The 14,087-nt window shown below is 50.3% G+C and overlaps 1 protein-coding gene and 1 long non-coding RNA gene across 7 annotated transcripts in view; both read right to left on the bottom strand.

Moving 5' to 3' along the window:
- Positions 1–13,710, bottom strand: part of Bcl11b (BAF chromatin remodeling complex subunit BCL11B) — a 90,622-nt gene extending 76,912 nt beyond the window's left edge. For 2 of the 6 annotated variants that reach the window (XM_041633168.1, XM_041633170.1), the window contains exon 1: positions 12,650–13,709. In XM_041633168.1, coding sequence (XP_041489102.1) covers positions 12,650–12,707 — 58 coding nt within the window. In that variant the 5' untranslated portion in view covers positions 12,708–13,709. Of the gene's footprint in view, positions 1–1,348; positions 1,397–12,649 lie in introns of those variants that run through there. The other 4 variants (XM_041633169.1, XM_041633173.1, XM_041633172.1 and 1 more) reach the window with 4 other exon arrangements.
- Positions 7,335–11,700, bottom strand: LOC121434328. Its single transcript, XR_005972416.1, has 3 exons — positions 11,681–11,700; positions 11,212–11,276; positions 7,335–7,400 (listed from the first exon to the last, which is right to left on the bottom strand). It is a non-coding gene; the product is annotated as an uncharacterized LOC121434328 (long non-coding RNA).
- Positions 13,711–14,087: the final 377 nt, after the last annotated feature.

The raw sequence follows: 14,087 nt of genomic DNA, 5'->3' as shown, positions 1-14,087 counted from the left end.
TTCCATCCCATCATAGCCCTGAGGTCATCACAGCAGCACAGATTCTCTGCTCCCTGGAGCACACCTTGCCAATTTCTCCCAACACGCACACCCCGACTGCCAGCAGCATGGGCTGGAGGCGGCGAGGCTCTCACACTTCAGGGTATCTGGGCATCACTGGGAGAGCGAGCTTCTCACTCCAGATCAATGACTCTGGAAGCCAAACATCGGCATTCTTTAAGCTGCCCCCCCCCATTAATTCCAATGGGTGACAAGGCTGAGAAGCAAGGCAGTAACGCTGGGCCCCAACCCCTCTCTCCATCTGGAGCTGGGCTCTCTCCCCACCAGCTTTCATTCATGTTCTTAGCCTCCCCATTCATGAGCTTCCTGCTCGCATTCTTCCACCTGAGTCCTGGCCAGGCACCAAACTGGAAAACAGAAACCCAGAAACCCAGACAGGCGTTAGAAAGCCAGTCCTGCCCAGAGAAAGAAGCACCCGTGCTCAGAGGGAAGAGTCAGATTCCAGAATGTGAAAGGGAAGGCCGGCTTCCCCACATGCTGGGCTCCTGCTCAGTCCTCCAGACCTTCAAACACGCTCAGGGCTTTATCAGCTCACACAGTCCTTTCCTATCGGTCGGTTTTCTTTTCATTCAAGACAGGGAGAAAAGAAGGGGGGGAAGCCTCTTCGGACTCCAAAATCATTGTTTGGCAGATCTCAAAGTGCACTTTCCATGGGTCTGTAGCAGTCAGAGCACTTCCTTTTGCTGTTTGCGTTATTATTTTGGAAGGGGCACACGACCTAAATATTTTGAAGCTAATAAACGCTTCAAGAATCAGCCACTCCCTCAAGGGACCGTTGGAAAGCCATACAGCAGAGTGGCATAATAAATCAAAGGCAGTGGACGGGAGGTTCCGTGTTCCCCTTGGGGTCTGGGCAACCCTGGCTGGAATTCTTCCCTGTCAGCTGGGAAGAAGGTACAAGTAGCCAGGTCTTCACGGGATCTGGGAACAGCCACAGGTCTGACACCGAGGAGGAAGGTAAATCGTAAGCTATACGGCAATTAGAAAGGGGGAATGATTGGCACAGCAGAGCTGGAGGGGTGAAGAGGAGGAAGAGGCATTCCATGACAGTGAGGTTATTAATGGGCCAGAGCCAGAGAGTGGAAACATGAAGGGAAACAGTCTGGGGCATCTCCAATACTACGTGGAAGTCGCTGTTTGTGTTTTCTGAGCATAAGTTTGCTCGGTGCCTGTGTGAGTCCATGTGCAAAACTGACTGCAGCGTCTGAGGCCGGTGACGTAGAATGTGCCCCTAGAGCCACGCGTGATGCAGGGAGAGAGGAGCAGGTACCGCCAATGGAAATCACACCTTGAGTCTCTGCCCGTGGTCACCAGGAGGTACGCAGGCCCGCTGTGAATTAAATGTTGACAGGCACCCGAAAACATGGCAGTTCAGAAACACCCCGCAGATGTGTAAATCCTAAATCTGTTGTTGCACCTTAACAACAACAAAAAATAATAGGTAAAGGGGCAATCCTCGCCACACTGCCCAGAAACCATTAATTATACTTGAAAAAGAAATCGGAGTTTTCTTAAAAGGGAGCTCGAAGACAATGCTACGTAATTAATTTACCGATTTATCTTATGAAAAGCTGCCTTGCCATGGTTAAAATGTAATCACAACCTTCAAGCTGAAGGTTCGAGGGAAAGACTGGGTTCCTATAAACCGTTTGTCGGGACGTAGAAGGTAATTGTTCGTTGCCTCCTTTCCCTTTAATAATCTAACATTGAGCAATACTGTTTATATTGAAAAGCTTGTACCTTTAATTACCAATTACATATACATAATTTCAGAGCCAAACGAGAGGGCTGTGCGAACAGCCCTTTAGAAATAGAAGGCTGGGTTGTGCCCGTCTGCAGAAATGAAACACTAATAAATGGAAGAAGAAGCCTGTCAAAGTATTATTTGGTCCAAAAAAAGGGGGGGGGGGGGCACAAAGAAAATGAGCTGAAAAGAAAAGAAAAAAAGGAGGGCAAAATAAAACTGAGAATCCAAACGAAGCAGATGAGGTGTATCTGTGTTGTGGTTTTTCAATGCTCACCTTGAGCCGGCCTGGCAGCGCACCTGGTCCTTACAGCCTTTGATAGAAACAATAAACCCACATCCCCGACCCAATGTTGTGCTCCACAGACCTTTAATTGAGTCTACCATCAATAATAATAATAATAAGGTTTTTTTTCAGCCATGCCCACCCACCCGGACAATTCTCTAGAGTTTGAGTTATGCCCTCTCTGCTAGGAGGGTTCAAGTCACAAAATTTCAAAGTGATTCTCTAATTCCAAAGAAACACAGGCTTATATAAAAATTAGTAAATGTCATATATGTCTGCACGATATTCCTTCCCTGTCCACATTTCCTTTGACCAAGACGCCAAACCAGCATCGTCTTTTGTAATATCTAGGTGTAGGTCTGTCCATCTGTGTTCAATCTGTCTTCTCACTTCCCTCATACAGTGAGGCCGTGAGCCCCAGTTACTGGTGTAGTGCCCCCAATTCTGTTTACTAAGCTGTAGTTCTGAATTCTGTGCCTCCCCCTCACAGGCAGCCAACCTGGAGCACCAGGGCCCTACAGACAGGCTAGGCTGTGCCGGCACAGGCTCAGCTCAGAACTCAGGCCTTGCCTTTAAAACTGGGACCCAACCCACTGCCACGACTCAAGGAGTTGGGAGGAGAAGGAACCAGGAAAAAAATAAAAACTACCTCCCCTCCCACTTCCAGTGTTGAAAGTAAAACTCCTGAAGGTGACGGCCTGCTCGCCCTATGAACGCCAAGGAGTGGGGGTTCCTCTCCCCACCTCCAGTCTATGGGAGTGGGTCTCTGAACTGGGGCCTGTGGCTAGTGATTCTTTCCTGGGGAAGGTGGCAAGATCACCCCCCAGCATTCAGGCAGCAGAGTCCCACTGAACCCCAACTTCTGGGTGAACCAGGCAGCTGATTGGGCCTGAAAGCTCAGGCAGAGCTCTGAGAGACACCCCAAAAGCTGTGGTTTCATTTCCGCTGGCAGGCGGATATGGGCTGGGCATGTAGTGTGTGTGTGTGTGTGTGTGTGTGTGTGTGTGTGTGTGTGTGTCCCTTCTAAGAACTGTATCAATAACAGAGGAAAGAAAAGGGAAAAGAACTTCTTGGCCAAGTCCTGAGAAAAGGGAGGCTGGCCCTCTGGGAACCCTCCTCGGCAGCCCTGCACTGAAGGCGGAGGTCTGGCCCAGACACTTGCATATCCCAGCCTCCACTTCCATAGGCAGAGAGTCCCACTTGCCACAGGAGAGAAGACAGACCGGCCTTCCAGCCCCAGACTCAACAAACCAGCCCCTCCCTCAGCCTCATCCCACAAACTCAGGCCTTAACAAGCTGGGCACAGGTAAAACATTTCTCTGAAAAGATACGCGCTTCCCTGAAAAACTCCGAGTGTCAGGCGGCCTGCGAAATATTACTGCTTTCCATACACCATGAGCCGAATCAGAGCAGCGGTTGCTAAAATGTTTGACTCATTAAAGAGGAAAATGAATGGACGGATGCAGCCAGCAACTTGCTTGAATATGATACCACAGGATTGGAGAGAGTTCTGAAATATTAAATCTAAAGCACGTGAACAAATATATATTTACACACACGGGGGGGGGGGGGAGCTAGATTTTCTTTTACAACAAAACCACACTTTATTTACAAGGCTGGGCCTTCTCCCAGCTGGTAAACGCATTTAGAGGCAATGAAATCAGGCTTCACAAATAATAATGGGCATCATTGTTAAGTGGAAGGGGAAACCCTTGATCCTAAGGCAAACTTCCCATGTCTCAGCCCCACTGGGAAGGAATCTGGGACAGAAGACAGAAGTGGAGAGGAGCTGTTCACACTGGCCCAGTCAGGCAGCCATCAAATCTCCAGTGGGGTTCAGAAAGCCTCCCCTGGCCTGGGAGTCCTCTGTGTGCACACAGATCCCAGGACCCTGCCCGTCCTGGTCCTTCAACAACCGCCCTACACCTGCCCTTCAGGGAATTCCAGCCAGAAAACCAGCTACCTGCTGTGCCCAGGCCATGGGGTGTGTGCACTGCTACACACACACACATACACACACACACTATTGTGTACATGGGCTCATGTTCCCCCTTGCTTCTGTTCAACTCCAAGTCTCTATCCTTAATGGCTAACCCACAGTCTGCACGGTCTCAATAAGGTAGGTGGAGACAGTAAGAAAGGATGGGGAGAGGGGGCTGGCTGTTAAAACAGTGTGCCGCCAACGTCACAGCCCACAGCCGCCATCACAATGCATATGTATGTTTACAAGAAACGTTCAGCATCCAGCGAGCTCTGCCTCCTCTGACTGGAGACTTTATGCCTGCTTCCCAGGAAGCCGGAGTCTCAGGCAGCTGGCCTGTGCCTACCAACAGTCTGCAGAAGGCTCTCCTCACGCTCGGCTGGGTGGACACTCTGGAGAGGCTGAGACACCAAGAGGTGCACATGGCAACAGGAAGCCCCACCTACACTCGCACCCGGCAGAGCCCAACACTTTCTGAACTCCCATCAATTTTTAATTTATTGGATCACGGGGAAAATAACAACCCCAGGGAGGGGAAGGAGGGGGCTGGGTGGGAGAAAGCAGGAATCAATTGGGGGAGAAAATGATCTATGACTTGATGACGCAAGACACAACCAGAGGTTTTATGGAGTTCTGCAACCGAGGGAATATTGATGTGCCCAGAGAGTGTGAGGTGGAAGTGAGAGGACGCACACACTGGGAGGAAGGCCCACGCTGGGTCGCAAAGGGTTAGGTTCCCAACAGCGTTCTAGCAGGTCCCAACTACCAGGATCCAAAGCAGGAATTACACATCTATCCCACTCCCTCTGCCCTGACCGCTGTCCCTCAGTGGGTTTAGAAGTGCGGCAGGGTTTAGAAGTGTCAGTTCCCAGCATCTCCCTAAGACTCTCCAAGAACCACCTCCCCAGAAGGACAGGGCCATAGCACACATCAGGCTGCTGCCCCCCCCCCCCCCAGCCGCCTGTTTCATGCCAGCCACAGCACACAACTCAAACTGAAATTTGAAAATTTCACCATTTCTTTTCTTTTGTCTTTTCTTTCTTTCTTTCTTTCTTTCTTGCTTGCTTGCTTTCTCTTTTTGTTGTTGTTGTTTTGTTTTGTTTTTCAAGACAGGGTTTCTCTGTATTGTCCTGGCTATCTTAGAACTAGCTCCGTAGACCTGGCTGACCTTGAACTCAGAGATCCGCCTGCCTCTGCCTCCGCGCTAGGTTTAAACGCGTGTGCCACCACACCTGGCCTGAATTTTCATCATTTCTGACAAATGGGATAAAGACAGACAGAAATCCGTTGTCACAGAATGTGAGGACGGAGTGGGTTTCTCCTCCTCGGAAACTGACCGGGATTAGGGCTGATATGACCACCTAGGGGCACGATGGAGCCTAGACAGCATTCCAGGAAGGTAGGGAGTTTCTGATCCATGAAGACATCTTAGCTGCAGGGAGAACCTCACTTATACAGCCTTGTTTGACAGACTCTAGGTAGGGAAATTACACGGTGAGGGCAGGGGACCTCCATCTGCGCAGACTGTCCTCTATCAGCCTGACCTGGGGGAAACGTGGGTAGATTAAGATCAGCCCCTAAATGTGTCCTAAAGTGCTCCGCGGGCTTAGTCCTCATCCTCTCTCTCACTGCGCACTACTCTCCAGAACCCCAAAATCAGAGTTCAGGAGGCTGGATCCCCTAAAAACTAAGAACAGACTAAAAAAATTAATACTCAGATATTCTCATAGACCCTCATCATACCAAAAAGTCCAAATGAAAAGCTAAGGCCATGACAAGTGAGAATGAATTGACATACGCTTTGATAAATAAAACAGCTGCCTATAAAAAAAAGAGGAAGAAAAAAATCTATCAACGACAGAACAGCTTCTAAACACATTTGCCCATGAAACTGCAAGTGCCTTCGATCTTCAAGCCACAGCGGGGCTAGGAATGATTTGATATAAGACTGTTCTCTGCAGCCAAATGAGAGCATTTGTTTTGTTGAATATTTGGGTTTTCAAAGACACAGGGGGAAGATGTCCATGGGTACAATGCACGTAAGACTGTCTCCAGGGGATCCAGATCCTCAGAGGGTACGAGAAGCCCACAAGGGCACCAGTTTCTTCCCATGTCTCCTCTCCAAGGTAGAAATTTAAACACGGCTCCAACCCCATCGTCTTCAGTCGGTAGCAATGCCTCCATCTGAGGCACTTGCTAATCACGGTAATACTGGCTCTCAGCTTTCTTCAGTCTCTCGGCATGCTGTTCTAGAAGGCCCCTTGGAGCGGTTCGCAAATGTATTTGTATTTTAGCAGTTCAGTGAAACAAGGTCGTAAAAAGTTATAGCAAAACAGGATTTTTTTTAACCCTCTTTTTACTTAGAAGTTACTTAATTTTGTGTGGTCTGGCATCTCATTGCAGTCAATAGCTTGAGCCGGCTAATTCCACACCCAAGCAAATTATCAGCTTCCACAGAGAAAGAGAGGGGGAAAAAAAAAGAATGAAATTCTGGAATTTCAGTGGCAACACAAAAGACTTGCATGTGTCAAAAACGCCAGCACGAGTCCCCGGAACACAACACGGCTCACCATCTAGTGTGCTCATCCTGCCAGTAAACAAGAGATCGCTATGCCCACCTCTCACCAGCTCCTGAGGAGGGCACAAGATGTATGTCCCCCTGACAGCCTGCTCCCAGCAATCTTTGGGCACACCCTGGGAAAGAAAGCTAAGCTTTCAAAGGAGGCAGTCCACAAACCAGAGACACGGGGAATGGAATGTGAACAGAGCTCACAGGCCGATATCTAGCTTCAGTTCGGGAAAGCAGATTTATGAGGCCGGAGAACTGACAGAGAGGGCAGAGCACTCAAGACCCCCCCAGGCAGGATCATACGAGTCAACGAGTCAATGGGGTGCTGAGACAGGACAAAGCCATGATCAGAACAGCTGTATGATGCGGGCCCACCATCCCCAGCCTTCTTCTGTCTCCTCCCGACTAAGCAGAAAACAAGTATGCCTAAGGCTAATGAAGTCTTCAGGGCTGGATGCTCAGCCGGCATCAATACCTTGGCCATTCAGTGCAGGGTACAGTCCCCCAAAAGAGTTTATTTTCACCTATCCTCCCCAGATATAACATCAGCATTAACCTAGGAACAAAATCCTTGGAGAGTTTAGGCTAAAAAGAATGACAACCAGGCAGCCAAAAAAAAGAGAGAGCTTCTCACAGCCACCACCTACCCCATAGTCCAATATATATATATTCCCATGAATTGAAAGTCTGTGTTGGTGTGTAGTCACCGCTCAAGAAGGTCCTCAGCTTCCAGGGCAAATGATTGGGGGTTTCCTATAAACTGGATTAAAAAAAAACAGTTTTCTGTAGGCCAAACGCCACTGCCCAGACCCAAAACTGAAAGGTACTGCATTCTTCAATTCAGAGCTACCCTCTGTGCTGGCCTCCACAGTGTGCTTACAACTGGCCGGGTTCAAACATTAAATGAAGTAGAGAAATCATCAGATAAATGGCTGGCCCTCTTCCTCCAGCTGATGACAGGGAAGGCTTTTGTCTGACCTAATTTATTTCTCTTTCAGGTTAGAAGAAAAGCATTTTCCTGTGTCAGGGCAAGCTCTTGAGCTCACCCACTGAACTCATGCATAGGACTCCAGCTCACTGTGCTATCTTCAGATTTCTTGAACTCTAAAGCAAAGACGTTATAGATCTAGTAATCCCACCACCAACACGGTACATATATTCCCCAGTCCTAAATCACACGTTTGGGGAGCAATGTAGCCGCATGATAAGCCAGCCACGTAGGGCACTGTCTGGGGTGAAAGGCTGCTGCTGGCCCTGGCAAGCACACACTCCTTGCACACAAGATTACCCACATGATTTGAGCTATGTTATATCTTTAGGGAAAGAGCTGGTTCTACCTCAGTTCTGTGGGCTCACTATGGGATGGATGGCGCTGAGCGGGCTACAGATCGGACCTGAAAGGACTGTTATCCATAAAGCCGTCTTGGGACCAGGACTTCCTTAAGCAGCAATTCACAGTGATATGTGCCCCCGTCTCTGGTAACATGCACCAAGATGGACCACCCCTAAAATGGTATTCACTGTTCCCGGACTCCCCAAATGGATTCTGAATACAACAAAACAAAATGTTCAGAACGTCAAGACCATGGACAGATCAGGGGACATATGCTCATTCAGGAATAGCAATTTTAATTGTTTAAAAAGAAAAGGAAATTGAAGGAAAAGAAAATACCTCCCCACCTGCCAGGTAAGGGCTTACAAATCGATGGCGATGGCTTGAAAATAGATTTCTCAAACTTATATTCTCATTTTATCCTGCACGAATCTCTGCTGGAAAATCAATATTACAACTTCACGCTTAAGACATTTTGCAGCGACACAAACTGCAGCCCGTGCTGCTGCTGCCGGCCGATGCTGCTGATGGACACGGGTTCCCAGGAATAGCGGAGCCGCCACCACCATGACACGGGCACCGAGCGCCCCCTAGCTGACGAGAGGCGCTAGGCGAGGCTTGAAGCATCAGGGTTGCCGTTAACCAAAGCCAATTCCACCAAAAGTTTACTTTGTGAAGTATTTTATCACAACAAGCAACAAAGAGTCCACGGCAATGAGATAAGAGGTGCAAAATGGATACACAAAGGTTAGGAGGACCGGTCAGCAGTTAGAGTCTGATTAGGTGCTGGAAACCTGCCGGCTGGCTGCTGTAGGAAACCGGAGTCTGTAACTAGACTGTTCTACATGCATCTATTTCACCTGAGACATAGTTCCAATTACTGTCAAACATGCTGAAAGTCGCCCTTTCTTCCGGCCAAGGGAGACTTGCTGAGACCTTCGGTGGTAAGGCACCAGGTGCATCTAGTCATCTAACCCTGACCCTCCCAAGTCTCAGTTCCCCAGGAGCAACCATATTCACCCCAGGACTAAACAATCAACTCGCTTTTCTGTTATGAAGGATCCTGAAGACCAGACAAAATTTGCCAAAGCCCAGGCTCCAAACAATAAACATGCATATATACAAAAATCTTCAAATAAGAGGGGGGAGAAATACCCTTTAAAAATATTGGGGTTGTTAGAATATGCATATGGCTGCTTTCTCTCCGGTGTGAATTACAGATGAATAAAATCAACCTGGCATAACACCTTCGACAAACACATTTTTATTCTCCCATGGAATCCAAGCTGCTGACATATCACACTTCTAATGACACGGGGTTCCCTTCTGTGCAAAAGGCAGACAAACTTCATTGCCCCTACCTGACTACCGAAAAGACGAAAATAAAAGAGGGCCCAAGTCCTATGAAATTTACCAGGGACACAATTTAGTAAGATAAGTGGGCCATTATAGACATATTGCACTCTAGGGTTCGGGTCACTGTGAACGTAGCCACCTTTAAAACATGCAACAATCACAAACCCTATTTGCAGAGGCTGGTATGAAATTAATACAGCTAGCCTAACTTCTGCAGCAAATTTTGGGTGTCTGGTTGTTGTGCAAAATCATGAAGGCATACAAAAATTACTAGTCTTCCTCGGAAACCTGTTGGTGGGTTATTGAAAAGTTGGCTTAATTAGGGTTCTATAATTGACCACTCCATTTTACCTCCCTTATTTCTTCAGAAAGCCTTGAGCTTCCCCACCGACTGTAGAGTACATTTCCTTCTGCCTGACCCTGCCTGGCAGCATGGCCCTTCCCTCTGCCTGGTAGGAGAGGTTACCTCTCCTACCCCCCTTCTACCATTGTCCCCGTGTCTTTTGTGTTTGTTTTTATTAATGGCTGTCTGTATCTGTCCTCTTGTTTGAAAAGCCAAATCCATCTGGGTCGAACCTTCTGAAACCAGAAGGCCAGGCTTTCCTCTCCAGCAGTCTGCCACTCTTAGCTTCCCCGCTCCCCTTCTTACCTGCCCTGCCTTTAAAATGTAACTAACTTCATTACGGGGGTCCTCCTCCTACCCCCATACCCAACACACCAAGATCATGGATGCTATTTTTGTGTTTTCCTGGTTTCCTTGGTCATCGGTGATTCTAAGTTGCGTCACCCCCAAAGAACCTTAAGCTGTTGCCCCACAGGCCCAAGGCTGTCACCCAACTGAAAACGATACGCCACATTTTAGATGGTTTCCTTCACATCTGAAATCTCACATGTGAACGCCTGAAGGGGCTGTGACAACACCTGCTTTCCTGGCCAGGGCTTCAGAATCCTTGCAACCAAGGCTCCTGCATCCTTCAGTTTGTCACTAGTCGCATTCCCCAGCCACGGTGGATCTCCTGCATCCGTCTTACCACCTCCGGGGTGACAGAGCAGAGAAAGGGAAGCCGGTTGCTTTGGGATAAGCAGTGTTTTCTGAGCACTGGTTGGACCACTCTTCTTGCTTAAACCCCTTAAACAATGCCCGGGCTCCCAAGGCCCCCCGGAAGGCAGCCTAGTCTCCTGGCCCTCTCCTTCCCAACACTCTGCCTTCTCTGCTTCTGCTACAACGTCAGCTGCCTTTTCCCAGCTGCTCTGAGCAAGGGTGACACAGTGAACCAATGCAGGTTGGAAGGATGTCACACCGAGCACCCCTCACTCCCAGGCCCAGCTGCCACCCGTCCCTCTGGTCCGAGCTTGCTCAGGATGTCCCAGGGATGCCCAGAGAGGGACAGCAAACCTACTTGCCTTTTCCAGAATACTCAACAGCAAATGCTCCAGTACCAGGCTACCAGCTTCTCCCCCTTCCCATCGACTCTCTCCCCTCCCCAAAAACAATCTTTACAATGATACAGGGGTTCCCAGGGGCAAACCGCCTCCTGGACAAATTAAGCTCTGGGAGTATGGACATTTTAACAACTACCTCACCTAAAGGTAGGAAGGAGCGGTGAAATAACCCGTGGCTGTAGCTTACTAAAGAAGGAAATAAACGTCAAGTGGTCAAATGCCTCTTGATGAGACCAGGCTCAAATCTGATTGCAAAACATTTTGTTTTAAATACAACCAGCAAGTCTCCTTTGACATTACAACATTGAAAAAATAAAGGCGACTCCTCTTCCCTCCTCCCTTAAAAGGCATCCTTCTCCCAAGAACCTCACTTTAATATATATATATATATATATATATATATCCCCCAAACAATAATAATAAATGCACAAATTCTTACTAACGTGTCTGCGGTAACAAAGGAGAGATGGGAACAGCAATAGCTCCGAGCAGATGGCTCCTGTGCTGGGTTGGAGGGGAGGGGAGAGCCCCTTTATATATTTATTTATTTATTTAAATTCTTTAAAATATAACATAAATATTCGGCTCTCGACCGCAGGGCAGCCAGTCCTAGGCGGCAGCCGTCGCTCATAGCTTTCTACAGCTCCAGCGCGGGGAGCCCGGCCCCGGCGCAGGGAGGTGAGCGAAGGATTGCAAGATTACAACCTGCCTGAGGTCTCGATGGCACCCAGAGGAAATTTTATTTCTATTGCAATAAAAAATAATAATAAATAAAAAGCAACCGCGACCAAAAGAACGCGGGGAGAGGCTCGAGCAGGCTGTGGCGACTGGGGCCGGCCCGGAGCTCTCCAAGCCGACCTCGCTGGTACCAGCGCGGGGACCCGGCGGGCTCCGGGAGAACTGCGTACCTGCGCGGCTCTCGCCGGCGTTTTCTTTTCTAAATGAACCCAGCTGGGGCGTTGGAAGCTGCTGCGTGCCTGCCCTGCTGCCTGACTTCGCGAGCCCCGCCACTTGCTTGAAATCCGGCGGATTTGCACCGCGACCTGCCTTGTTTATTTAGATGGGGAAGATGAAAGATATTGAGATAGAGAGATGGATAAGAGGTCGATAGGTATTTTTCTCCCCTTCCTTTTTTTTTCCTCTTCATTTTTACTGTTATAAGTGCATCCCTCTTTTCCCACTCCTGACAATCTTTTTTTTTTTAATTCGTGGCAGGGATTTTTTTTTTCACCAACCCAAATCCTCCCCCCACACCTTTTTTTTTTTCCTTTTAGAGTTGGGGGGGAAGACAAGACCGTCCCAGGAGACGGAGGTGGGGAAATGGGGAGGGGGTGCTCCAGCCCAGCAAACAGCTGCGCAGCTGGATTCTTTTGCAAATAGCGAGAGGAGGGGAGGGGACGGCGGCTTCGGAATCCTAGCACCAGCGCGGCCGGCGCCCGGCCTGGCGGGGCGCAGAATCCCGGCACCGGGAGCCCGCGGCCACCCCCTTGCCCTGCGGGTCCCCGGGTCCGGGGCGCACTTGGGGCTTGGTCAACCCGCTCCTCCGAGCGCAGACCCACGCGCTCGCCAACTTTTCTCGGCTCCCCCTCCCCCTCCGCTCCTCTGCTCCCTCCCCCTCCTCTCCAAACCCTGCCACCAGCGCCGCCGCCGCCACACACGCCGTTTGGAGGGCCGAGCGTCCAGCCGGGCTCGGCGCGCATAGCCGCCTGCAAACCCGCGCGTCCCCTCCTCGACCCGGAGCCCGCAGCTGCTACCCCAGGCTGCAGAGAAACTTTCCCAGGGCCCCGCGCCCAGCCGCTGCGTCCGGTTTGGTGTCCCCAGCCCCGGGCGCCCGAAGTCCCGGCCGCCGGCCCCTCACGCGCGCCGCAAACACTTACGCGTGATGAGTTCCCTCTGGGACAAGTGCTGCGGGTTGCCCTGTTTGCGGCGGGACATTGCCCCGGCATCTATTCTGGCATCGCCCGGAGAGCTGCACAGATGCGGGTCGGGGAGGGGGTCCGAGCCGCCGCCGCCGCTGCGCCTCCTCCTCTGCCCGGGTTGGTGCCTCTGCCCTTCCTCGCTTCCTCCTCCTCCTCCTCTTCTTCTTCTTCGTCTTTATTTTGCTCTTTCTTCTGGGCTGTGTTTTTGTTTTTGTTTTTGAAAAAAAGAAAAAGCCAGGAAGATGGTTTGGTCTAAAATAGAAAAGGCAAAAATAAATGATAAAACTGCTGTTGCTCGCCGCGGACTGGCTGGTTTCTTTAAAAATATATTCTTTTGGAGGAAAAATATCTCTCACACTTCTTCAAAGTGTTTGGCCTCTTAGACTTGTAAATGTCTTCTTGAAGTTACGCCGGGTTTTGCACCGGCCTCTGACACTTTTCTTTCGGGGTCTGGTAGGTGGAACGCGCACTTCCACCCAAGGGGAGGGGGGAGAAAAAATGCAAACAAATTTCAAAAAAAGAAGAAAAAAAAACAAGCAAAGAAAACTTGGGGACTTGTCTCGTACCCCCTCACCCCGCCCCCTCAAAAGCCCAAAAGCAATGAAAAACTGCCTTGGTTCGGCTCTTTCTGGGTTTTCTGCGCGCTGCCTGCTTTTTTCTTTCTCGGAGGCTGACCCCTCCGAAGCTCTGGGGGACTCCGGGAGCGGCTTCTTCCCGGGTCACCTGGCAGGCTGGCGCCGGCCGGAGGGGCTGCAGTCCCCGCGCGCGCTCCCCAGCACTGCCCGGCTCTGCGGGCCCAGGGGGAGCGGGGCTGCGGGGCGGCTCGCCCAGTGCGCCCGGGTCGGTGCGGGCGTGGACAGGAGCTATAGATTGCAACGTGAAGATGGCGGAGTCCGGGTTCTCCGGGAGCTCTCGGTCTCTCTGTGGCTGGGGCTGCCTCTGTACAATGGGATAAAATTCAAGTTCAAGTGCGGACGTGACGTTTAATCTGCTCTAGAGACAAAAAGACCCAGAGAGTCGGAGCACTGGGGGCGACTAGCGGTGGCTTTTTAACATTGTACCCTGTAAGAGAACAAGAAAGCACACACCGAGACACGCGCGCGCGCACTCACACACACTCGCCAGTGCGCACACCCGCAAGCCAGGCCGGTCACACGTGCAAACTGCTGTTTTTGTGAGCTAGTCTTATCCCCCCGCCCCAAGCACCGGCTGCGCGAAAGCGGGGGGAGGGGAAGCAAATAAAATAAAACCTTAGCCCCACCACCACTCTTCCTCCCTCAGGAGCAGGACCCCCTGAGAAAGGGGGCGGGGTGCTGTGTGAATGACTGAGGTACACTGAGTCCAAGCGAGTCCAAATCCACCCACTCAGGAAGAGGGGATGGAAATGAAGGGGGGT

The sequence above is a fragment of the Microtus oregoni genome, unplaced genomic scaffold, assembly GCF_018167655.1.
Source record: "Microtus oregoni isolate MIOR12 unplaced genomic scaffold, Mior012 000043F_ref0000047, whole genome shotgun sequence".
NCBI lineage: Eukaryota > Metazoa > Chordata > Mammalia > Rodentia > Cricetidae > Microtus > Microtus oregoni.
The sequence above is the reverse complement of the archived record's forward strand: the minus strand, read 5'-3'. Positions and strand labels throughout refer to the sequence as shown.